The 26666-nt window shown below is 50.2% G+C and overlaps 1 protein-coding gene across 1 annotated transcript in view; it reads left to right on the top strand.

Annotated features, from left to right (window-relative positions):
* The window catches only part of LOC122373177 (DE-cadherin-like), a gene marked incomplete at its 3' end in the record, with an annotated part of 158113 nt that overhangs the window by 54425 nt on the left and 77022 nt on the right, over positions 1-26666 (top strand). Inside the window, exon 2 of the mRNA XM_043351012.1 lies at positions 6302-6417. Within this exon, the coding sequence (XP_043206947.1) occupies positions 6302-6417 (116 nt within the window). The remainder of the gene's footprint in view (positions 1-6301; positions 6418-26666) is intronic.

The following is a 26666-nucleotide window of genomic DNA, read 5'->3' as shown; positions in this document are numbered from 1 at the left end:
ACGGTATAAATGTACGACTATTGGTGCTTCACACGGGAGAACAGAGACTGTTCCCGGTGCTACCCTGGCCGGCGCGGGAATGGCCAGAGACCACTGGGCCCGCTGATGAGAGTATTGACTTTCGGCCGGGCTTGGCTCCTTTCCCTATCCCCAGTCCGCCAGGTTCAATCAGCGACGGCAGGCAGACAGTCTCATTTTCCGATCTCCAATCATTGACCCTCCCCGGGCGGGTCCGCCGGGTCCCTTTTCTGGTCTGCTGCTCATTGGGACCATGGAAGTCAGGACTGTGCTGCCGTCCCAGGGCCGTCCCCTTCTCTGTCCGAAGGTGACCCTCTGTTTGCCCTTCTGCGCCCTGCCTAGCCACTCTACTAATCCTATTTACTCGGCCCCTGTGCCCGAACCGCACTGCGCCGGCCGCTGGGAGCGATAAACAGTGCCCCGGCGGCATGAAACGGCACGACCGATGGGCGCAGCAGTCGGTGAAGATCCCCTGCGGTCTCACCCACCGCGCCGTTTGTGGTGCTGTATATGGACTGCTGTTTTTATTACCGCAGTTTGATATTATTTTACATATATTGCATTTTTTTCAAACTAAAAAGAGACAACCATAAGAAATGCACATGTTGATCCGAGGTCGGTCGATCGAATTTCACGGAACGGCGAATTGACAGCCGCAATGCCATCCGTTCTCCTGGTTCATTATATTTATCAGTTTTTCATAGTTTCGCTCGGGACACCTTGCCATGCGCCCAGTCCCGAATGTCCAGCCTCTCATGCCTTCAGTGACCACTCTGTCGTCTTTTTCTGCCCGCTCCCGCCCCGTCGTCGCTGCCGGCGGACGGGCCGATCGTTGCTCATCCGTTCGCCGGTGCCGAGATCGCCCGCTGCCGACGCGTCGGAAGTGTGGAGCTGAGTGCGGAGCCGCGTCCCCCTGGGACACTGTTGGCGTCCGGAGCGAGAGGCCGAAATGCGCCGCCCGCCGCGGTAAATACTGTTTGGTCGGCCGTTTGGCAGCTTGTGGGGCCTCGAATACGTGACTTTCATGCGATTTCGTCGCGACTGTTTACTAGATAGAGCGACTGTATAAATTTTAGTAGTTTTGTTCGCAATTGGTGGAGTGGAAGTTTTATATTTACTTCTGTATCGATTCTACATCACTCGCTTCATTCGTATTCGGTGCGAATGTTTCCCCAACTAAGCCACACTCGATATGCCGTATTTTCTGCCTTTCCGGTCGGCCATTTACTGTTCATGTCGGCTCCCTCCCGTGGCCACCTTGCACAGAATGCCGGCAGCCAGCTGGCCGCCGTATTCGTATTCATGAGCTCATTTCGGTCGCCTTGTAAGCGGATTAGATCGGTGACTGTGATTCGGCGTGTTTGCCCTCCCCGACGGCGGCCGCGCCGGTCACCCCCGCCGCCCGTGCGCCGCTGTATGCATCTCTCAGTTTGCAGAACGGAGCGGTACCTACAGAGCCCTCAGGGCACCCTCTCAGCTCGGTCGTTCGGCGCGGCGTACCGACTGGCCTGGGGCGCGTGCTGGTTGGCCGGGCCGCTTCGCCGCCTTCGCGGTCACGCGGTGCCTGACGCTCGCCCGTAAAATACTCATCCTGCCATCTGTTGAGCGACTATGGAACTACGCAGCCGGAAGAGCGGGCACGGCGCTCGGATTCCCCAATCACCATCCTTTACCGGCGGAATGGACAGTTTGTTACGAGCGGTGAAACTTGAGAGCCGCTTGATTAATTTTGGTCGGAAGTGCATGGGCTGCAACCCTGCGGTACTGTCAAGAATTTGCATAACAAATTATAAAATAAGTAAACAATGTATAATAAAACACATTATTATTTTACACGATATATTATATTCACGAATCTGCAGGAATGTGCTTTTTTTCTCGTGAAATTAAAGATATTTCGCTGACTCAGTTATTTCTCCGTCGTTCCGAAAATGCTCCGAGACTCAGCGTCGAGCTCCGAAGCCATTCGAAAATTGCCTCTGTTTTCGAACTGTGGATTGAGTTGAAAAGTTGTGACGAGTTTTTGTCAACTTCTCTCCTGTCTCTAATGGCGAGGGTCACGAAAAAGTTTGCGAAGTTTGATGGCATAACATCCAGAGATCGCTATTGGTGAAGGGTCCACTCAAATTATATATGCCACCACACAGTCGTGGGGCTTTCGTGCCTTATTAAAATCGTCATGCGTGCTATTACCGCTGATAAGGCAATCACGTCTAATGAGACGTTTCACAGTACGTTTACGCATCGGGTGCTTCAGCATGCGCGGGCCAGCTGAGTTTTTATCCCTTTCTGTTTGTCCCAACAACCTCACGGTCGATGGCAGGTATTGCGGGACCGTCACTTTGGCTGCTCGTTGCGTGATGTGTCGGCGCTAATTACGTTAGATCATCGTAGCGTCGGCTAGCGTGTAAGTGGTCAGGTCACGGGTCGGGTCACAGGTCTCAGGCTAGGTCAGGTCAGGTCAGGTACGGCAGGAGTCGGTGAAGTTGGGTCATTGCCGTTGTTGGCTAAATACATTGATGCTGACGGGGGAGGCTACTTATTCAAGTTTTGGATTAAAGTGACGAATTAGCTCCGCAATTGCGGCTCTACACCTTGAACAAACGCATTTTCTATGACCTAACTAGTGCAATAATGTTCAAAGTGGCTCCGTTCCCTTGATGTCAGTCACCCTTGCACACCTAACATGCACATAATTTTAAAATGCATTTCTTTTAATAACCCATTTCATTCCATCCAACATTCCGGTTTTTGTCGGCGGATTCTCCAGCGCTGACGCATTCTTCTCTGTCTGGCGTCCCCTGGGACGCTCCCTACCTGGCGCCGTTGGCACTTCCTGTGGTCTGTCCGCTGCGGGGAGCCCAGCTAACCCCCCAATTACCGCTCCGGAGACACAATGGCCGTGCCCTTGAGACACCGCGAGTCGGGCGCACGGCGCGGGTCGCGCCGCGTGTCGCTCCCGCGAGTGTCCTTAGAGCGGTACCTCCCGGGGCTCACCGTGACCAAATTGGCCCTCCACGCTCCCTGGCTGGCGCACGATCGGGCCCGGACGGCGCGGAGAGGGGATGATATGTGGAGCAGCGGTTGGATAGTGTGTGGCGACCGTTTTGAGGTGCAAATCGCCATTCAGCGCCGGCCGCTGTCGTCAAAGACCGCATGACACGGACTCGAGTGTCTGTCGCCGAGGGGGGAGGGGGGGGGGGGGGGAGGAGTGGCATCAGCCCGCCAGCTGCCGCGCCGGTTAAAACCCGGCGTGAATGCGGCCCGTTCTGCGCCACCGTGAACGGTCGATGGGTATTTTGTGTCGCGAACGATCAGCTAATATGCGACTGGGTCTATAGAGCCGCGCTGGCGGGGAAAGACGAGATGAAAGCGCCTCAGTGCGCCGCAGTCGGAGTCCCGCGCAGTGCGGCGACTTGATGGAGTGCACGTCGACGGTGGTTCTTCGGCGGCGTCGCACGTCAAGCGATTAGAGGTCTATAGTCAGAAGCGGGACACTTTGATACCAGGGGATGAATACGAGGCCCCGTTGAGGCCGGTTTGTGGACGTTTGATGAATCGTTATTGGTTAGCTATGAAGAAGACGAGTATCGTAAAGAGGGTTATGCTGGTTTGATGGCGATGAGATCAGCTATAAAGTGGTTACTGTAAAACGTCTGGTAGTTACGGAGCGAGCGAAGCGAGCGAAGTCTTTCCTTAGATTAACGGAAATTTCTGAGTATGAGCGGCCGGCCGGCCGGCCGGCCGGCCGGCCGGCCGGCCGTGCGGACGCTTTTGCGAGGCTTATATCTCAGCAACCACTTGACCGATTTACACGCGGTAATTTTTGTAGGGTAGCTTCATTCCTTCTACCAAGTATTGGACCATTCCCGATGCATATAGGTGACCCCTTATGCACGTGCCACGTGCAAAACGAAGAGGTGTCAGTTTTGTAATTGTTGCAATATCTCGGTAACTACTTGGCCGATTGCGCTGAAAGTTGGTATGTAGGTAGGCACCCACTAGGCACTGCATATCCATGTGCCAGAGTTGGGGTGCTGCTGCACGTGCGCACGTGCAGGGGTCGTTTCCAGATCTCGAGAACGGCTGGACCGATGGCGCTCAAATTTGGTACACGGTTAGGGACCAGTTAGTAGGGTGCCGTGCACAAGTCAGTTGGGACCCATTTTGCACGTGCGCACGTGCAGGGTGCCGCTCCCAGATCTCGAGAACGGCTGGGCCGATTGTGCTCAAATTTGGCACATCGCTAGAAACCGGTCATTAGGGTGCCGTGCACGAGTCAGTTGGAGGTGCCCCCTCGAAATTTCGCACGTGCAAGACTCAACCCCTCGCTCGCTCCGTTAGTCGCCCCAAAAGGCGCTATACTGGTTTTCAAAGATTATCCGATTAAATGAGCTATATGAAGTATGAAATCATCTCGGTTAAAGAAGAGTTTCGGGCGAACAATGCTCTTTGGTAAATTGTCAATTTTAGGAGCTGATATTAGTATTGCTTACAAATTTACTCTTAAAGGCTGACAGCTGTGTGCCCACATAGCCTGTTTCGTGACCTTCTTGTTGATTTCAAGCCTCTTGTGACAGCAAAATGACGGAAGTCGGAAGGCAAAGCGGCTGCGGGATATGCAGGAATGACTCATAAGCTGCAAGTGGGCTGCTTTTGCAAAACGTGCATAGCGAGTGATAATCATGGGAAGTGTCCGTAGCGGCCCCAGCTGCACGGCCGAGCGCTGCTGGACGGAAGTCCAGACCATCTCGACTACAGATGTGATGTCCCTACAGTACACTGGTCACTCGGGGGTCACCCTGTCCCCTCCGACAACCCCTTCCCCTTCCCCGGCCCCCGACTAGATGACAATCAGCCCCTGCAATTTCCGGCACCATTTCTACACAGGGTCAGAGTTCAAAACCCTCCCCTGAGTACCCCTCCCTGCTTGTTAGGGCCGGTGACACAAAGCGACATGCATACAGACGGTGACGTAAAAAAGCTGACTCATCCAGGTGCACGGCTGAGAGATCGTGCAACATTTCTTGGCTGGCTGCTCGCTCAGAACTCGTTAGCATAAGTGGAACTACACTACGCCAGGGTGAAGTGTTGCTTCTTGTGGTCGTATTTTTTAGAGAAGTGTGACCACCGTGTGCTTATGCAAATGACGATTAGGTACAGTGCAATTTATCATTAAAAAGCGTAGCTCAACTTAACAGGGAAATTATTGCAAAGCTATTGTTTCTTCACTCTCCATTTCACTGTTTTCATCTTGTGCTCTTTGATCACTAATTCGTGGAAAGGGACATTTCCCATCTTTGACGCTTATTTACAAATTGTGTTGGCCCACAGATTGAAACTCAGAGTTTACAGCTCATTAGATGGACCAGTGTACTTATTTATGATACAGTTGGTATTGGGTCTATCGTCTGGTTAGCAACAGTTCGATGAGACGAAAAGTTACGCTTATATTCCAAAGCCACCAGTCGTGTGTGTGTGTGTGTGTGTGTGACCCATCCTAGACTTCTCAGACCCGTATAACTAGGCTGTATCAGACCTTTTCCAGACCCCCGTCAGACCCGTGCCAGACCCGCTCTGGCCCGTGTCCACCCCTTGTCGGCCCGTGTAGGCGCGGTTTCGACCATTTACCGGCTGAGTTCACCCGAGTTGCTTCCCCGACCGCCGACCGCCGACCGCCGACCGCCCGACCGGCCGACCGCCCGACCGGCCGCCGTGATCGCGTTACCGTAGCACCGATCCGGTCGAGTGTTTACATCCATCGGCGCCGGTGCCGCTCTCCGGCTTCCCGTGTAATGAGCCGTGCTCTCATTGCGGGTGGCACGCCGGTCGAGCGGTCCGAGCGCCGCTCTATTTTTCCTCTTTTTCGTCTCCCTCCCTCGCCCTCACCCTCTCGCTCGCTCCTTTAGTCCCGCTATTTCGTCTGCGAGCTCCACAGAGGAGCTCACAGCGGGCGATGCTCCCGCGCTCTTTCCCTGCGCTTTACCAGTGCTCTATCCGACTTGGTGTTCCCTCTCACTATGCCAGCACATTGGACTTAATTTGGTTAGAGCTTGGGCTTAATTAGCTAGATAGGTCTTCCTATATATGCTGCGTCAAAACTTGTTTGTGCGTGGGCAGTCAGTCACTTCGCTTTAGATGGAACAGAATTTGAGAATATATGCTATGCTCTGTGGGTTGTATGCCCTTTCAAGTGGCTATGAATTCAATCTGGCCATTGCTAATCCAGTGCTCGGTTGTTTGTGACCTCACCTGACCTATGTTTGACCTTTGTGTCTGACAGGTGGTGAAGTGCGGAGGCGGCGGCGACGACAAGATGAGATCCCCGTCTTTCAGCAGAGGGTCTATACTACGAGAAACGTCACTGCCAACACGCGCAACAATACTCGACTCATTACAGTAAGTACCGCCCGATTTAGAGCTGCCTTTCGGATGTGAAAGCAAAGGATAGTGTAGCTCAATATGAAACAAATCAATTGAAACTAAAGTGGTAGTCAAGTCGTCCCACCGACTAACTTCAGACACAAACCTGGTCTGGTAACGGCGATGTAGAATGGGCGCAGAAAGGATCTCTCTCTCTCTCTCTCTCTCTCTCTCTCTCTCTCTCTCTCTCTCTCTCTCTCTCTCTCTCTCTCTCTCTCTCTCTCTCTCTCTCTCTCTCTCTCTCCCTCTCTCCCTCTCTCCCCCCTCTCTCTCTCTCTCTCTCTCTCTCTCTCTCTCTCTCTCTCTCTCTCTCTCTCTCTCTCTCTCTCTCATCTGACCACTCTTTTCGGACCTGCCACTCGTGTGGACCACCATGAAAAATGGAGCCTGTCCACTTCATCCCTGGAGCCAAATTACGGCCCCCTGAATAATAAATAACTACACCTTCCGCCTGGGCTAAGACAAAGTAATATTGCATCGTGACGCTTTTCCTGGCGCCGGCAACCAGGTAATTGATAAATATTAGAGCCCAAGCATATGAGTCTTGAGGTAATGTGAAGGGTCGGAGAGCGTATTTGCCGGGCATGAGGTCAAGGAATGCGGATTAATCTTCCATAACCTGTTCCTTTCCGGTATTCCACTGCCCTATAGAGGGCTATTCGTTTTCATCAGCTGAACATTGCCAGTGTAAAGGCTTATCATAGACTCTCGTTACCTTAGACTTGGGTTATTTCCTTATTCGTTGCCTCCACTGCCGTTTTTTCTTGTGTTTGATATCCGACCATCTGGCGCGGCCGATTGACGTGACCGGGGATCTGGAACCGAGGCGGGTTTGAAGGCCCACCACCGGAACTAGGCCCCGTCGGTGTCGTGATCCGCCGTGACCGCCGCGTGGGCCTCTATCCGCCGCCGGGAAGCGTTCAACGTCCACCGCCCGCGTGGTTCATCACTCACTGCACCGACAACCGTCAACCGCCGTTCGCCATCCACTGGTTGCAGTTCACCGTCCACTGTCCACTGCCTTCAGTTCACCGCACCGTCTTCTGTCTTCTGTTCACTGTCCAGTGTCCACTATTCACTGGCTACCGACCACAATCTTCCGTCCATCGTCTCCCTCGTTCAACTATCACATTCACTTGGTGTGGTTTAGAGGGATAGAAAAGGTCGAGCAAAAATTCAGAGTCGTCTGAGAACGGTTTGAAAATGGAGCGCGGGAAGTCTGGCTTTTCAAGGCGTTATTAGGTACACTGACAAACAGGTTTGTCAATGGCTGCGAATCCTGTCGTATTGCAGAGTCGGACTCAGACATCTTTACCCACGTTTACACCACATTGCCTCCGCCTGCGAGGTGGTGTCGATGGTAAACCTCGCATTGAGACTCAATCTATCTCAGTTCCCGGGAGGCTTTCGTCCTGCTTTTTGAAAATCACTTACGGAAACCGATTTATTTGGATGAAAGCGGTGCGGTGATTTACCAATTGCTACGTGTGATGTTGCGGTAGTTCCATTTCATTCCCCGCTTCTGATCTTTTCCTATCCTTCCATTTTCTCCTCCTCTCTCCCTTCCTCCCCCGTCGCCCTTTCCCCACTGGAAGCTAATCGGCGGCACCATGTCGAGCGGACGTCGCGCGATTCGTCCGTGACCGCTAAATCGACGACACGCCGAATATCCCTGGGGCGACGAACGCACCCGCAGACGATGCCGAACGCAGCCGTGGCTGGTGCCGAACGCGCTCAAGGCTGCACTGCCGAACGCAGCCGCAGACGACGCCGAGCACACCCCTGATGCTTGGGATCAGCGGCAGTGCGTCGTGAAAAGGCTGCGTCGCTCGCATTCGACCGCCGACGGCGACGCATTGCCGGGTTAACGATGTGAGCTGTACTCATAGCGGGATGCTGGCAACGATATCATGTTTTTCGCGGATGACTGAGCGATCAAACGCAATCGTCTGGCGATGATTATTTTCACAGCCGAGTGGCGTTCGGTTTCATGAAGCGATAACCGCCATCGGAAGGATCCGCTTTTGCCGCGCTCATAAACCTGATCGGTGCGGATTTGCGGAAGGGGTTGTTGCGGTTCTGGTTGCCACAAACTTCCATCCGAAATTCCGAACAGTTTATCGTCATATGGGTGATAAGCTGCGGTTATCGTTATGAGATGTGAGCATAGTTACGGTGCGGTGTGCGGAACGGGACGGTGAGTATATGATGCAGTCTCGATCGAAGGGTGGATGTAAACAGTTTTGCTGCTTTTCTACGTACAGCGGGACGGCATACGAGTGTGTTTGGCGTTGATGCTTTTTTCCGAGACCAACCAGATTTTACCAGATTGCGTCAATCTCGAACTGTTTATTTTGTTTTTGATTAGCGCTCGAAGACTGGACTGTTTCCACGCAACGACCAGTGACACATGCTCGTTTTTATACCGATAACCGAAGCTAGTTATACATGCTTTCGCAATAATACTGCTTGGCGGTGTTCTCTATCAGCATGCGTTGTGCGTACCGAAGTAGCTTCTACTTGGTCGCTGGACTCTTCTCTGGTCTTTCTGCGACGCGCCATTCCTCCCTGACAAATGTTTTGACAAAGGCCAGTGTTGTTAACCGATCACGGGATCTAGTTTGCAAACGGAGCGTGTCTTTTTGCTGTCTCCAAATATGATACCACATTATGACAAAGGAACTTATCACTGCAAGGATAAGAACGACCTACCTAAGCGTATGCAGTGCAATAGTGTGTTACGTGGGGGTCTGACATTCTGGATCAAACACACTGCAGGCTATCCTTCGCCCTGGACCGCCCCCCGTGTCCCACCTCGTTCCTCGTCATTGCTGGTCTCTTGTCGCATGTTTCTTGTATTTTATCCCGTATTGTCCCGTGGCCCGTCTTTTTGTCCCGTGTCTCACCTTGTTCTGTATCCCATATGTCCCTTGCCTCGCATTATCCGTTCCCTTTTACGTGCTGCCCCCTGCCTCGCCTTGTGCCGTGTCTCTTATCCGTGTTGTCCCGTGTCCCATCGTGTCTCATGTCTCGTCTGGTCTCCTGTCTCGCGTTTTCAAGTCTCATCGTGTCCCGTCTCCTGTCTCGCTTCTCGCCTGTCCAGTGTCTCATCGTGTCCCTTGTCTCGCGCTGTCCGGTGCCCCACTGTCTCGAGTTGTCTCGTTTTTCCGTCGTCCTATGTCTCGTCTTGTCTCTTATCCCTTGTTGTCCCGTGCTCTAGCTTGTCCGTCCCGTGCTGTCCCACCATATCCCGTGTCCCACCGTGTCCCGTTTCCCACCGTGTTCCGTGTCTCTCTGTGTCCCGTGTCTCGTCTTGTCCCGTGCTGTCCCACCGTGTCCCGTGTCCCACCGTGTCCCGTGTCTCTCCGTGTCCCGTGTCCCACCGTATCCCGTGCTGTCCCACCGTGTTCCATATCCCACCGTATCCCGTGTCCCACAGTGTCCTGTGTCTCGCCGTGTCCCGTGTTCCACCGTATCCCGTGTCCCGTGTCTCTCCGCGTCCCGTGTCTCTCCGCGTCCCGTGCCCCACTGTGTCCCGTGTCTCGCCGTGTTCCATGTCCCACCGTGTCCCGTGTCCCACCGTGTCCCGTGCTGTCCCACCGTATCCCGTGTCTCGCCGTGTCCCGTGTCTCGTCTTGTCCCGTGCCTCGCCGTGTCCCGTGTCTGGCTGCGCGCCGATGACAAATTAGCGCCGGCCGCCATTGTTTAGCGTCGCGGTGCGTCCGGCGCGTCCGGCGCGCGGCACCGCCTCAGGGCCCGATGAATCCTCGGTTTACTGTCGCCCCATTGTGTGCCCGGGTGTGTCGGAGGTGGCAGCTTTGTCCCCACACAGCGGGATGGCCTGCCCCCTGCCGCTGCGGGGACCGTCTATAGCCGCCGCCGCCGCCGTGAGCGGCTGCAAGTACGGACGGCGCCGATGCGGGTTCTGAAGAGACTGTGACGGCCACCGGTCTTGTTTCGTGGTATGGTGTTGCTTTGGGATTTGGTGTATCGGTTGTGAGTTGTGCCTGCTGCTCCCGTGCGATGCGATTGATTGTGTTTGCGCCCGGTGATGGTTAGCCTTGTGTGGTTTTTGCCGTCAAGTTACTGCTAGGCAATTCGGCACACATTTATGTTGTGAGGAACGGCTTTTTCATACCTACATACATGAGGTGTGGTGTGCTCCAAACATTTGATTAAAGTGACAAATGTTCAATTGCCCGACGCACTGCTCATATTCGTGAAATAAGAGAAAGTAATATAAAGACGAGTTCGTGGGTTTAAGACCTTTGTTTTCTTCCAAGTGAAACCTCCAATTTTTGCGTCAAATTAGTCAGCGATCAATCGTGGTAACATTTCGTGACTTGTTTTCCATCCACACTGCACCAAAATTGCTGTAATTTATTGTTAAATAAGCCCGGTTATAATGCTGCAAAATGTTCTTTATTACGTACCAACACGTGAATTCGCGTTATTGTAATGCAGAATGCGCGCGGATTTCGGTGGACCCAAACATTTCTTGGATGAGGTTTTTAAAGCGCACGACAAAACCCGCAAAAATATCGTTCACATATGCTGTTATTTCGTAGCCTTGTCTTCTGGTAAATAGCTTTGTTGTAGCTTTGGTGACGGCGGTGACGGGACGATTGCCTGGCTCGGTGGCGGTGGTGGCTCAGCGGTGGAGAGGAGAGGGGAAGAGGTGGGGTGGTGACGGGGGAGATTGTGTCTGGAGGAGGTGGGGGGAGGGGGCGTGGGGAGGAGGGACTGACGGCGGCTCGCAGACGGTGAGGATAGCCGGCGGCGCCTGACGGTGTGATTTTTCACCCGTTCACATGGCCTTCTGGATATCAGAGGTCGGAAGAACAGTCATCAGTCAGGGCGAGTTTGGGTCAGTGGAGGTGGGGGATAGGGATGGGAGAAAGGTCGCCAGGCGGCTGGTCGGCCCCACGGCCCACGGGTGCCGGACCATGAGAGCCAGGATAAGAGGTAAAAGGTTTTCGATCCAAGATTCTAGATGAGTAAGCCAATCACTTCAATCCAATGTGAAGTGATAGGTAAACAGGACGCAAATGCTATCAAGAAATCTAAATATGCAAACAAATCCAGATCCTGTAATGATTTCAGGTCTGCCATGGTATGCCGCCTGCCGGACTAAGATTCGGGAAAGGAGATCCAAATTTTTCTGTCCGAAGTCCTCGTTAGGGGATTCAAGATGTAAATAGGACCTATAAAATCTTGTGATATAATGAGGTGTGCCGGCGCCATGCATCGTGCATAAATAACTCCACCCGCTGTTTATTGTTCATTATTTCTGCTCGAAACCGTTGTGAAGATATTCGTGCATACCGTTCAACAGAATGGAAACAAATAATGCGCCTGTGCACGCTGCAGGTCATTGAAATTTGTAACCGTGTTGTCTTACAAACTTGACTATGTAAAAGAAAATCAAACAATGCGTTCGGAGGCTCAGCATTTATTTTAGCCGCCTGATCTCTAAATCTCGGAAAGATCCGCCCAGCGCCTTTTTAGCCCGACTTCCCCAGGGCCGCCCTCATCGCGAACAGGGTACTTAACCGTCACAAACCGTTACGTGGCGCTGCAGGGATTTTATGGGGCTTTGTCTTGCGTCGCGGAGCACGTCATCGTCTTTGTAGGAGAGGCGAAGTACCCAGGCGTTTTAGGGGCGGCCAGACACAAGGGATGCTTTTTGCCAGCGCGATTTGGCGTTCGGCCTGGGAAGTGAGATGTCCGATTTTGTTCTTTGTCGTAGCACACGAAGACGAGGTCTTAGGTGTGAAAAATGGCGTGTGTTTTTACTTTTGACACGAAGTTGGTGCTTACACTGACGCCGCTGATAAATTGGAAATTCCTATCAAGGACGGTCGCTTTTCTCCGGATTAGACATCGTTAGCGGGCCGAACTCCAGGCTCGCATAATGGAGCCATCGTTGTGGGGACGAACATGTTACCGATCCATCAGTCCATGTCCAGTTTGGGAATCACCGCCATTCATTGGGTCGCTGTCTTTGGAGCGTATTATTACTCTCCTCACCAGGGCCCAATTATGATAGATGTACGGGATCGATGGCGAACCGGACTCGTTGTGTCGTGCCATATGCAGCTGTTTACAATGGGCTATCGGCCATTTGCGATGTAAAATTGCCGGCTAGCAGTCGCTGGCCGCTGCCAGTGGGTTTGCGCCTTACGGTTGACGAACACGAGGACTCGGACAGGTGTCTTGGCGACCGGCACAGTGACAGTCCCCAGCCCCGACCGACCCCTGCAGGCAGTCGATGCATATCAATGGCCCTACTGATTAACTGCAGCGTCTAATAAAGGCACAGGTCCATTTGTCGTCGCTGTATAAACAGAAAACACAAGTGCTATCGAATGCCAATTAGCTGGCCGACGCAGTCTCGCTGTTTGCGAGTTTCGTTGCGCAGTGTTGTGCACGCCATCCTGCCGAGATCTGACAGTTCATCACTGTGTTTACTGGAATAATGAACGCTCCTTCGTGCTGGTGGGTGGTTCTGGGCTGGATGGACCCTCAGATATTCCCTCTGTGGGTCTGTCACAATCATCCACATCTTCCATTGTGGAAAGAGTGTGATGAACGTGACAGCGGGCACACTCCGGCGTCATATATTTTCGGGAGGATGGGACAGACTGCCCGAGTTTTGATCAAACGGCCGTTGCTGGCGGGACTATCGGGACTGGCTCACCGCAGAAAAACCGCCGGCCGCGCCACAAATCGCCGCCGAGCGCCACAACCGTGCCGGTCGGCGATGATTTGCGGGCGGATGGTCGCATTTGTCGTCAGCGATGGTGTCTTAGAAAGGAGCGTTGCATGTTACGGCACTCGTGTAGAGCTTATTGCATCATTCGGGCACATGTCTTTGTTTTCATTGTCAGAAGCAACAGGGAAAGGGGAGGGGCCGGCCGGGCGGACAGGCCGGTCGCTCAAGTTTAGTACCGCGTGTTAGTAATAAAGCTTAGTTCACAGAAGGCGGCTTGCGCCATGCATATACAATCAAAGTCACAGCTAGTGTTTTATAGATATATTTGATCCGATGTTTATTGCTTCTGTTAGGGTGTTAATATACCGCCTGGCAATGGACATTGGACATGCCTGCTCTGTGAAGGTGCCAACAGGCCGTTGCTACAACTTTCATAGTAAAGTTTGATCGACTCTAGACACCTTAATAGCATTCTAGGGTAGAATATATGTCAATGTCCGCATGGGAATGGCACTGCACAAGGCACACCGAACAGGACACATAATCTGTTAGCACCGGCTCGTTGTGGGGTGTTAACTGGCGTAAATACACCGACATCAAGTCTGGGGTGTCAGTGTACCCGTCAAACTATGGATTTTACATTTAGCTCTCCATTGTAACGTCCTAGGCGCTAACATTGCCAACAGCCTCCCAAGGACAAGCCAAACCTTTTCCGTGTTGATTTTACTGGCTGCAATGCTGCTAAGCTGCAGCACAGTTGAAATATGAATGCGGTTGTCTTTGCAATGGTGTGACGTGGACTATTATTCTTTACTTTGTGGCGATCTGGTAAACATCACTACTGCATGGCTCTCTGTGCAGCCCATAATATACTTGTGTAGTTTATTCATCGGATCTGTATTTGCCTAACTCTGCAAATCGACAGTTACATATTATACAACGAATGTCTGGTTCAGAGTTGTATAACCAAATGTGGTTCATTATGTTTCTTTGAAAACAAATATGGACTGTTTTGTTGCTGGAGACCCATCAAAATTTGAAACCTGACTGAACCAACAGTCAGTTGACATTGACGGTTCCTTGGACCATGTATTTAGAATGTAGTTTTACAAAAAAGGGAATCATTACGACTCAATTACCATTCGTGGGCCCTGCACTGATAACCATATCTCTACTAACCATAGGTCGCATTAAACTCACCGAATTAATTTTGACTACACCGCGACGGTTTTATTGCTCATCGTATATCGAGGACATGCCCACAGACCGTAAACTACCAGCCGTAATATTGTCACATTAGCCGTGCACAACGCGCATGCGACCCGCCTATAATCGTTACTCGGCACTATAATTGCTCACGGCTCTGCGCCCCGTTTGTGAGGGAAACGCTGCACAATGACTGGACACGACCAGTGGCTGGCTCAATTTGTGCCTCCGTCCGCACTTTGGCACTCCTGTTTTGGTTTTGACAGTGCTGTTGACCGCGATGTGGCCTGGTATAGCGGCACATACCGGAAACTTGGACAGCCGCGCAGGGAGCTCGATATAAGTTGTTGTTATGCGGACACAAACAAGGCTTTTTTTGTAGAATTCATTATAAACAAAGCCAAGTTTTGCATATTTCAATTCGAATTTTATGTTTAAGAGTTATATAAGAGTTAATAGTTATAGGTTGTTAAAGCACATATGCTAGTGTCATTATTTCATCCGGGAGTATTTGTTCGGTATATCAAAGTGGAATGCACGTATGTGATAAATGAACCATGTCACCATCGAATGAGATGGCTGTGTATATAGAGATAACGGATGCTCTATTGCTCGATTGACAGTGAACCAGGTCGCTGACAGGTCGTCAATGTGACCTGGCCGTCCTCCCCTCTATCGAGTGACATTAAACACACCTCGCATTGGAGCAACCGTCCATACGGCATTGTATATTTTCACCCGTCGTTTTCACATGCAGTCGATATTTGCCCTTGTCTGTGTAGCAACAGGACTTTGGTCGCCGCTATCTCGAACGACGAACCCCGTGGCAGGAACAAATCATACTGTTCTGACCCCAGCTCCGGCCGCCCTTTCGCTGCTGGAAAAATATGTTCGCGATACATGCCTGGAACCAGACATCTTGTTCATCAGACATACTTCATATCGTTGGCGTTTATTTGCTTGATAAGCTATGTCTGAGAGAATACCGATTTTTCCTCAGTTCCTTAGTGAGTTAAGCTCTTCACTCTGTTGCGCTTTCCAATATGAAAAGTGTTGTATGCTTGTTTTGGATATTTAAATTGTTTTCCTACTTGATTATGCATGAAAGGATCCACCAAATTTCCGGCAATTAACTACTCTTGTAGTTCTGGCAGTAACACACGATGATCCCTTGTTAGCAAGGCATTAATTAAACGCTACATTTATTTGAGGATAATTAAATTTTAATGCATTCGCTGTCACGCATCTCAAACGTTACGTGACTATACGGTGTATGTCGTTTTAGGAAGCGATGTAATGCAACATCCATGTCGTTGCAGACATATACGACCTTGCATACAGAACGCCTTCAATCTTTCTGGATAGGACGGGTGTGCGAAAGCACTTTGTCTTATTGTGGCCCGTGTTAATGTCGACGAAAACCCATGTGGGTCCCTGATAAACACGTGCTTTGTTGGACTCAGGATGTGCTTCAGGCTTCCTCTCTCAGAGCGTCCAAGCATTGTTTCGCACTTGAAGGCGAGCTATTGTTTTTCCGGTACCTTTGTAAAGACAGAAAACGGCGTATATGGAAGGTAGATATGAAGACAGATTCATTATGAAAACAGTTGTCACAAAAATGCTAACAAGTCTACTATGTGGGCGCTAGAATTCAGTACCAGACCTTTTGGTGCCAGTTCAATTCTGTCAATGTCCTAACAAACATTCATGGGGGCTGCTCAACACTTGAATAGGCGCGGCGCTGGGATAGTCGCGGTTTGACTTAATTTTATGCTTTGAAAAATGAGCTCATCACCTATGAATGCTGTAGCTTGGCCAATGACCTAACCAAAGGTGTGACGCCATCTGTTGAGAAAATCATTGATGGTTATGTTAAGTGCACATTATCACTTTCCTGGGACGCTTCCTGCTCGCATAGTTCCGCATTGGGCGCCTCATGAGGACTATTATCTCAGTTCTCAAGCCGACGGTTCTCAGCGGACTTTTCGATCACACCTTGGCGTGCACTTTCCGGCTGATGAGTTTCTGTATAGGTTTCTGACAGCCTAGCCAGCGGCGGCGGCGATCTGAGCTCATTACCTCTAATGAACTGAGCGCCCCGCTCAGTGGAAGGCCCTGGGCTGGGCGGCGTTCGCGGAGGGGACCGTCTTTTGACAGCATAAGCTTACGTGCCATTCACCGTGCAGGTGACAGAAGCTGTTGGACCGAAACCTGCGTGATAGAAGTAAGCAGAATCAGCGGTCATTGGTGATAGGCAACAGAAAGTTTGACCGCTGTTTTTCAGTTGATCTTTTTTGCGTTCGTTTGCGTTATATCTGACGGTGGTCGTGCCCGCCACAATTATTAAACATCTTCGACGAACATTGTTGCGGAAGTAAATGGGCTTTATGTCCGCAAGTGTTTTGTTGAAGTGCATAGGGCCACTTTTTCTTATTCCAATACATTTTTTAACATGGCATATCTCGATGATCTGGGTCCCTCCCATCCATTAGTTGTCACTGAACAACTGTTCGTGCCCATGTTTTTTAGGAGTTCCATTATGTCTGTGTTTCATGCTGTTGATATCGCCAGGAATTGCTCTGCCTATTTTCCTCCGAGGATTTACTGTCTGAGTTTTGGCAATTTACAGAGATTCGTGATATTTATACTGACACCTAACGAAGGTGTGGAGGATAAATGATTGCTGCTAACGGCCAATATTTCACAACAAGCTGTGTTTTGTAACAATAGTTGACGGCGAACATTTTTCCGTAGCGCTGCTTAAAAAACGAAAATAACCAACTCTCCGATTTTGGGCTGTTGGGTTGGTGTCCCGCGTATAAGATCAACAGTCCTCCAGGCTCTTAGCGAGGTGTTTCATTTCCCTGCCGTTTTATATGACGCCTGCGGGGCCGTCGCCGCCTCCCGCCCGCCTCTGTTCACTATTTACAGCACAATAAAGGTGGATCGCCGGCCGGTGGACGCTTTCCCACACGCTTCCGCCGATGACCCAGAGGTTGAGGTTGACGTGGGAACCGGCCTTCACCGTCCGCGTAAACTCAACACCGCCGGCCCCAATAAAACACACAATTACCCACAGTGCGCCAGGTCCGATTCTACCGTCTTCCGGCCAACATAGGCCGGGAGAGGCGCCTCTGCTGTCTGGAATAAGGAGGGCCGATTGATGCGCATTCGTCGCCTAACGATTGGTGGCTTTAGTTGCAGTGGTGCGGGCCGTGAAAGACGCCCTGCTGTGCCGACACAGTGCGGTAACAGACTGCTATTCAATTTTTATGCGTTGTGTTGGGAACTCCTGTGGACGTATACTATGGCTTATTGTCCGATATAAAGAGGACGGCGTGTCGAATGTGGTCGTCCTTGTCGAATACGCTCCCTAATGAGAAATGTTCGGCGCTATAAGTAGCAGTGCCTCCATCGACAGAACCGTGCTACACTGACGACCTCAAGGCCTTGGCCACTAGTGTGATGGGAACAACGGTCTCTGTATCTTTCGCACGTGTCGTTGGCGCCAGATCGCCCGGCACTAACAGGACACAAACTGATATGAGATAGCACCGACTGGTTAAAGGGACCCTCCCACCTTCAAAAAAGTTAATGAATTGGCACGAAAGTGATGTCGCTCGGTTCAGAAAGAGCAAAAACGAATATCTACCAAATTTCATCGAAAAATATTCCCCGGTTTTCAAGATATTAGACTTTTACTTTTGTTTACTTTTTGGGATCTCCGCTGTTCCTAGCAACTTTATTTGAAAGTGCGGCATTTGTTGCGCGCAAAGCAGCATATACCACCGCGTGCTACCAAACGTTTTAGTAAAAGATTTAAAAATCGTTAGATCTCCGCTGACGTCACAAATTCTAAGGGGGCATACCAATGCACTAGCCCCTTAGAATCCGAAAACTGCAAGTTTGAAATTCCATATCTCCGAATTAAAGCATTTGTCGATGTTGTGAGTGCCCAAACCGGTATTTGCAGGCCATGGCCACCAATTTGGCTATCTCAACTCAAAACTAATGTTAAGGTGGGAGTGTCCCTTTAAAAGCTGGTGTGAAAGATTTGCTAAACTGTGTTGCTATATGGCCGTATTTTTCTATTTACCCCTTCATTTCATCTATCCTTTCTTTTATTATTTTTCGTTCCTCATTTCTTCTCTTTCTTTTTTCTTCTGCATTCTCGCCTCTCACTCTCCATCAGCCCTCTCTCTCTCTCTCTCTCTCTCTCTCTCTCTCTCTCTCTCTCTCTCTCTCTCTCTCTCTCTCTCTCTCTCTCTCTCTCTCTCTCTCTCTCTCGCCAGTCTCCTTCTCTTCTTCCTCACGGACTCTGGCGCCGGCCCGAGTCTAGCCACCCGGATGAAAAATGTACCGACCGCACCTCCCTCTGCTGTAAATTTTACAACTCGAGACTGCAGCGTGGGGCCACCTTGTGAAGAAGTGAACCCTGGACACTGTCTCTTGCTGAGGGCAAGCCGCGAAGGAGAGGAGTCGTACTAAAAGTAAAAAACGTCGATTTCGAGGTGTTGGTGGATACTACAGAAATTGTGGGTTGGATTGGATTGGATTCGGATTGGATTCGGATTGGATTCGCAGAAATTGTGTTTTCCATTCTGGTGTTTACGGGGAAGGTGAAAGCTGCTAATGGATCTCAGACGATAAACATTATACTAGACGATTTATTGCCAAAGTTTCCTGTCGATAAATGCGACCTAAATTTGAAAGTTGTTTGACGAATTTATCGCTGCATTATTTTTTTTCTTCTGTTCGTGATTATTATGATGAATTAGGTGAATATCCCCAATAGTCATACTTACTTACCTTCCAAACATATCTTTGGGAGACATTTTACTCTAGTGTGTTAAATTTGCAATGATGCTGATAGTTTCCGACTGCTTTGAATTCTCTCCTAACTGAAACTTGTGCTTAGCGCACTTACTCAGCTAACGCGCATTAACGCTGCAGCAATTGTGTAATTGTACATATCTGTCGTGTGCAAATGATCCTTAACTGTCATATGTCGCCTGCATTCCTGAGGTGCATTATTTCATCTGAGCCAATTTAGTTTCCGCTTTTTCTGCTCTATCCATCTCCAGCTAGAGAATATTTCTAACGGGTTGGTGTCGGCCTGCGCTGTGCCTCAATCGGCCTCTCCATTATGTCATCATCGATCGTGTTAAAACTGTTGGATTCGGTCATTAAGTCGCGATCTATTCGAATTTATTACGATCGAGCTGACGATCGATTAGCTGTGGTGATATCCGTCTTGGTCTAGCCTTCTGCTTTCTACCTTACTGACCCAACGACATGTTTAACCTGCAGTAAAGGTCAACATGGGTCATGGAAAGGTGAAGACTCAGGAATCAGGATATATCGGTCACGCACTTTGCCTGATAAAGGACAGCGCACTTACTCGCTGACATCTGTTCACATGGAAACGGGCCCATCTCACAGTCAGAAGCGAGAAACCGGTCCCTCCTCCTGGAGATATATCGGAGCAGCTGGACGGGCGGACCCAGGTTAGCAACACGGCCGCCCGGTGACACTGCTCGCGAACTCATTTCGCGAGGGACGCCATTCATCAGACGCGCGGGCAGTGTCTGTTGTCGAGGTGTCGACCTCGTAACTATGCATGGGTCATCGGCTCAACATGTGATCCGGACGCGGGCTATGGCGGGGAATGTGCAGCGCGAACCCCGGAGATGGAGAAATCAGGCGACGGGCGGCTATTCATGAATCTGAAATGGAGCCATTTCAGCGGCTGCCAGGAGGATTTTGATTCTGATCCATCTCCGCTGACAAATTTGTTTTTGTTTGAGAAGCTTCCGTCGTTTTAGCGGAATGAGCCGAAAGTTTGTAACGGCACCTTTCCGAATGTGAACTGAGCACCACTCTTCTGTTCGAGTCTCGAATGGAGATCGATTGAGCCGTCTGGAGTGGGGAGGGGCCGGGGGGGGGGGGTTCCGAGGTGTCCGGGGTGCGTGACCCGCTGACCCGGAGCCGGAATTACGGTCGATGTCAGTAATCTGTCGCCGGCACCGGCTCGGATTCGCCGCCCAATCCCGGAAGTCGGTCGGACCCCGGGCCGGACACAGATGGTGGGTTCCAGGCAAAGCGCCGGACGCTTCAAATAGGTGATAAAGGTGCTCTAAGCCACGAATCAACGCACGAAACTGTCAGTAGGGTTTGCAAAGCGATCAACTCGGTTTGAAGTCCGACACCCATCGCAGGCTATATGGCTTCAAAAGGAATGGTGCCCCATGCTGCTATTCAGCGGGACACTGCAAGTGTACTGCAATACTTATTGGAATTGAGAAGTGATGGGCGCAAAATGACCTTTGCTGTCGGCGTGTCCTACCCCAATAAACAACAACAACAACAACAACAACAACAACAAGCCTGTCCCGTAGCTCAGTTGGTAGAGCATCGGACTCCCGGTATAGTGAGAGCCCGGGTTCGAGACGCTCCGGCGCTCGATATTTGAGACTCCTGACGGGGATGGTCTGCGGTTGGTGGGAGCAGCCGCAGCCAGTTGAAGTCAGTTGAGTGGGACAGGCCGTGTCCGGCTTTGAAGGGCACGTTAAACTTTGGCATCTAAATTCTCCCGTTACCCGGAATTGCGCGATCGGACGGTAGGGGTCGGGGTCTACGCAACAAGCTCTGCTTAGAGTGGGCTCTGGCTCTGTCAATCCGTCCATTCAAACATTCGAGCTAAATTTATAAAAAAAAAAAACAACAACAACAACAAGGAATTGAGAAGTGAAAACCAAACCCTATGTGTATGACAAAAATACACGACCTTTCCCACACAACGCAGCATACCGGATAACTGAATTGATTAATTGTCTGATTTATTGAATAAGCAATGCATCGATTTGCGGCTGGATATTGGACAGTGGACTTGATCTAAGAGAATATGCGTTTGAAACCTTTTTGCGTACTTTTCACGCCTTTTACGACCCGTAGTGTTTGCATCCCTACCGCGATAGCCTTTATGTAAGGATTTAAGCAGCGTTGCTATCTCCCCACATGAAGCTGGGCTCGTTTTTCACGCGGCCTCCTCTCTCGGCCGTTCGTTGTGTGCCCGCTGTGCCGGCCTGCCGCAGGTGCTTCCCATGACCTATGGACCATTTATCAGAAGGGTGGGCGGCCGGCCGGCACTGGCCACGCTGCCCCGACCGGCCTTACTGGGGACCGGATATTGGCGAACCGGCCTCCGCCAGATGACGCGGTCACCCCCTGCTCTCTCCGGTTCTCCGCAACTCTGTCTGCTATCCATCTCTTCACTTTACGTCTCCTTTACTGGTGCATATGATTCTGTGACCTGTGGAGTCCCTGCCCCAGAGTTTTGATCGGTGAGGCTCACTTTTGCTAATTACAGTTTCGTAAAGCATTTCTTCTCGGTCCCGTATCACGATTTAGCAATGCTAGTTGTTGCATTTCGGTCAGTTTCTGTCTTTACCTTTGGTGTCACGGGAGCACGGATGCAGCTGTCACGGCAGCTGTCAGGGAGTCACGACAAACAGCTGCTTGAGTGCTTTGTTCGGTCAAATCGCGGGTTGTCATTATTTGGTCACATGAACAGCCTTAGTTTTATTATAGGACTTATGGGCATATGCGTTGTCCTAATAATGCCGATCAGTCGTTAGGAGGCTTTTTATCTTCGATTGTTTGTCTTCGATTGTTTGTCTGTGTTTTTTCTTTTAGCCTTATTGGAATGCGAATTTGTAATTCAGATCGAACTGTTTGATTCATGCTTTTAGTTTGTTTTCGACTCATGGAGGCAGTGAGGATATTTTACCGTCTAGTTTTGCAGTGACATACATAATAATGTCATCCATTGTGGGTCATTTTTCGTCTCCCAGTCCGCCGACTCAGTTGGTGCATGCTGCAGTGTCGCACAATTTAGTCCTCGGCGCTGTTTGCCTGCTCGACTTGGCTGATGCGGAATGCATAAAACATGAGACACGAACATTGAAAATGCATTTGTCGCCGACTCAAAATCTCAGTATTTGCCCAAAGGCCTAACTCAGCGCTCACTAAGTATGGATTGGGGACGAAATGCGTGCGTTTGGTTCTGTCACCTCTGTGTGAAGTGTATCCAGGGATGAGGGAACTGCAAGCTTTTTTTACTCAATAGAGCGCTCGCTACGTGTGCTTCAGCGACAGAAGCATCCCCTTAGAAGCCTTCATGTCCACGATCCACCCAACGAGATATCACTAGATGCATTTGTTGCTTCTTGCAAATCACAGGCCATGCACCCACTGCTCTGATTGAAAGCTGTCGCCTGTCTCATCAGCGTGCTGACCAGATGATCGGGGTCGACCTCGACCTCCTGACCATACCAACTTTCTCCTAACCCCTGTGCTGACCTTTGACCTCTCTGATGTCCCCATAGACTGGTCGATCTTGCGTGACCTCCGGGCTGTGCTAAAGCGAGCCTTTTCAGCTGTCGTTTCGCTTCATAGGCCCAAGGTGTCCGCGTATAGCAGTTGATGAATTTAAACGATGCATGCGAAACGAAACTAATTTTAGCAATGCAACAGTGTAAGTTTGGTAGGGAAATGCTGACCTGGTTGGCATAAACTGCGCTGACCGGTGTCAGCAGGTCACTTGCGGGTGATCAGTGACCAATTACGGACCATTTTACTGACAGCAAAGACGATTGGCGTGATGCAGTTTCTCCAGAACACCGATCGGCCGTCATAAGCTGCTGGCTGATGAAATAATTGTACTGGTCATCTACCAATGATAGTGGTGAAAACTTGCTGTCGACCATTACGACCACAATGACACTAAGTATATGGTCTATTTTTCTTGCATTTATTTGTATTTGCTGTCATGCTCACTGCTCTATATAATGAGCCGGTTGACCGCAATAAGGCGTCAAATAATTGAGAACCAGTGTCTGACATTTAATAAAGACATCGTTATTTCACTCCCCACTACAGCTGACCTTCAGCTGGCTATTCAGTGGGCTTTATGAGGCATTTTTATTTCATTATCTATAATTTCCCCCAAAATGTCATTCGGGTGGCGATTTGCCAACTGCTTGCCGCTTAGTTTTCGACGCCCAACAGCAAAGGTGTCAAAGTTTCAGAGTCAAACAGCAGCGCGAATGTTTCAACTTGTTCATCGAAGCTCAACGTTTGCGCTATTGCGTATAATGGATATACCTGTGCCTCCGGCGAGGGGTCGACAGCAGTGTTCGCCACGGGCCCCAAAATCCCCAGCCCAGCCCGGCCCGGGCCCATGGGTTCAGAGCCCGGCCCAGCCCGTAGCCCGCTCTTGGCAAATATTCCAAGCCCAGCCCGGCCCGGCCCGTCAAAAATAGCAATCTAGTTATTGTCTTAGTCTATTGCTATAATAAGCATGATTGATTACACTATTTTGAGAACAATTCAAACTGCATGAATATTAACATGGCAATCATGACTCCCTTCTTTTCAATGAATATAATCATTTCAAGCACCTATGGCACAAATTTTAACAGTAACAGCAAGCACCTCAGTCAATTAGGTCATGATTACACACCTATAAAAAGTTTACATGATTATATTAACTACATTCTATGAGTAAAGTTATCTTGCAAGCTGATGTGTGTGAACATTATCATTCATAATTGGTGACTCTAATGCATACTTGAAGGAAGAATTTGCAACATACTCTATGCTTCCCAGCACTTACCAGCAGAAAAAAAGCTTGACTTATGGGAATTGATGAATCTGTCTGGGATTGACCTTGCTGTTAAATTCACTCCATAGATGCTGCAATATCAAAAGCCTGAGAAAGCATACAAAAAAGGTGACACTCACTTAAGCAATGTCTTCCAAAAAAAGAGAAAATCCATCCATTTATCAGCAAAACTGATTTAATCTATTTTCAATTCATGCCCACGTGTCAACCGAATCTCTGTGGACAACTATCTGCTACTTTCCTTGCTATTTTATGTTAGGCTCTTTTCAAGATATGGATATCGCTAGCAGCGTAAGCAGAAAACATGGTAAGCTTGAAATTTCATTGGGTACTTTTGCGACTTTTACGCATCATCATCCTCAATCGAAAATGAGCGAACACTTCTTGATTGTCGCATCTGCGGCAGGTAGCGATCCTGACCAACTGTATAATAAAACATATATGATCAAGTTTTTGTTTTGTTTTTCGTTCGAGCTTTCAGACTTCGTGATTTAGGTTTTATTTTTTATTTGTTTAATTTTGTTTTCACCTTGATACTTACTAAAAAAACGTATTTATTTGATATACTGTTGTGTATACTACCTAGATGCCGCCACATAAACATAGCGCCGCCGCCATGATTGCAAGTTTTGTTGAGAAGGCGCTGGTTTGTTGTGATTTATTTTGACAAATTTATGGACATTTAAAGAAGCTTTCATCGCGAAATACTCTGTAGAGTTCCTCGTTACGTACAGTGTGTTTTGTGAGTATCCTTTTAAGGTTCTGTTCGTTAAAAAGCCGTCGGTGAAGGAAAAAAGACTGTGTTGGAATTGTCTCACTATCGCCATATATAAGTGTTAACTGTTAAACTTAATGTAGCCCTGTAGCCCATCATTGTTGAGTGGCTTCTTAGTTTTTGGAGTTTTAGTGCTAAGTAAGTTATTCTGATGGCTACATTTTAACTTTTATTAACAAACTAATGATGCTAGAGATTCTCTGATCTTTTTGGTTGCGGAATTTGTATGAAAACCCTCCTATGTGTGACATGATGTGATATTGGATAATTCTCAAGATTCCCAAAATTCAATATCAAGTAGGTTTTCTTTCACATTGCTTAAATTTGGTTTAGTTTTTGTATTTTCCCAGTGGGTTTTGTTTGCATCAGTTTCCAAATTTTCTTAAATTGACATTAGTCGCAAAACCCATAGTGCACAAAGCTCTTGGCCCGGCCCGTCCATAGCCCGTTAACTAATGATATTTGGGGGCCCGGCCCAGCCCGTAGCCCAGCCCGGCCCATGGCCCGTTGGGCTGGCCCGGCCCGTGGCGAACACTGGTCGACAGCGCTGACGCAGTGCCGACGTTAACGGCGCGGGTCGTCGTTGACGACACTCGCGGCGCGTCGTTTACATGCGTCGCCGGCCGTATCGGTGTTACGACGGTCGTGTTTGTGCGTCGACGCTGCCGACGCCGTCGCGGCACACACTGATGACTTTTTACAGGTGTTTTTGTCACCGCGCCGATGGCAGAGCGGCAAATTACTCGCCGATTTCGGGCGCGGCGCGCCGCCCGACAGCCATCACAATGTTTGGCCAATTTACAACGGCCACAGGCACACTGTGCGGCCGATTGCGGAGCGGCCGTCTCGGCTGCTGTTTTCGCCGTCGTCGGGGCGATTTACACACACTGTGCGGTTGGGCGCAAATGGATTCGGTGGATAAATTACCGGCTGCATTAAATTGGCGTCGCCCGGCGCCGCTGGGGGTGGCGGTGGCTCGTGGAGGGCTCACCTCGGTGGTAGACGACCTCTGAAGGATGCCGGAACGTGGCGGCCGGCGCGGCGGAGAGCCCATGGCAGTTGCTATGGAGCGATCAAGGGGCGAGGGATGGGGCAGGGTTAATAAGGATCGGTGGTGGTGACAGGCTTAGCCATAGGGCGCCTGAAGTGGCGCCGGTGACCCAGCTTATTTTTGTCCCCGACCCATTCCAATGTGTGTTTTACTCGATATTTTGTGCATCAAAACGTATTCATTCCTTTTCGGTTTTATTTCAACTGCCCAAACCATTGACAATGTCTCTTGGCTAACTGCCCAACTGCAAGTAATAGTAAATGAAAGGGAAACAGCACTCATGCATGAAAGAGAAAGAACAGGGACCGGCCGCTACTGCACAGTTGCACGGTGGCCGAGTGTCTCCATATGCGGAGAACCGGTCGCTGCACTGTTGGCAGTCTGCCCGGCTGGTACTGGACCGTGACGGGGTGCTGCCGCCGGGTCCCCCATGACCCGGGCTGCACCTTTCGGCCGGCCTATTGATACTCTATCACGGCCGTGAGGCGAGAGCGGTCCGCCTTGACACTGACCGGTGCAGCGGCGGGGAAGGGGGGGGGGGGAGGGGGACGGCTGCAGGCAGAGAGGCGCAGTAGCGTAGAATAAGCTGTTCGGCTGGACAGGCGGCACCTCTCAAATGTGCCGAAAACAGCTGGCAAAGCAAGATTCCTTTGGTGTCAATTGCCGCTGCTGTAAAATGAGCTAACATGGTGCAGTTTGGGCACATTTTGCTAGACGGTTTAATGAATGCGATGCTCAATCATAGTGTTTTTGCGTACTTATTATTTCAATCTGCCCATGATAGTAGAAAAAG

Source organism: Amphibalanus amphitrite, unplaced genomic scaffold, assembly GCF_019059575.1.
Source record: "Amphibalanus amphitrite isolate SeventyFive unplaced genomic scaffold, NRLGWU_Aamphi_draft 001455F_arrow, whole genome shotgun sequence".
Lineage (NCBI taxonomy): Eukaryota > Metazoa > Arthropoda > Thecostraca > Balanomorpha > Balanidae > Amphibalanus > Amphibalanus amphitrite.
The sequence above is the reverse complement of the archived record's forward strand: the minus strand, read 5'-3'. Positions and strand labels throughout refer to the sequence as shown.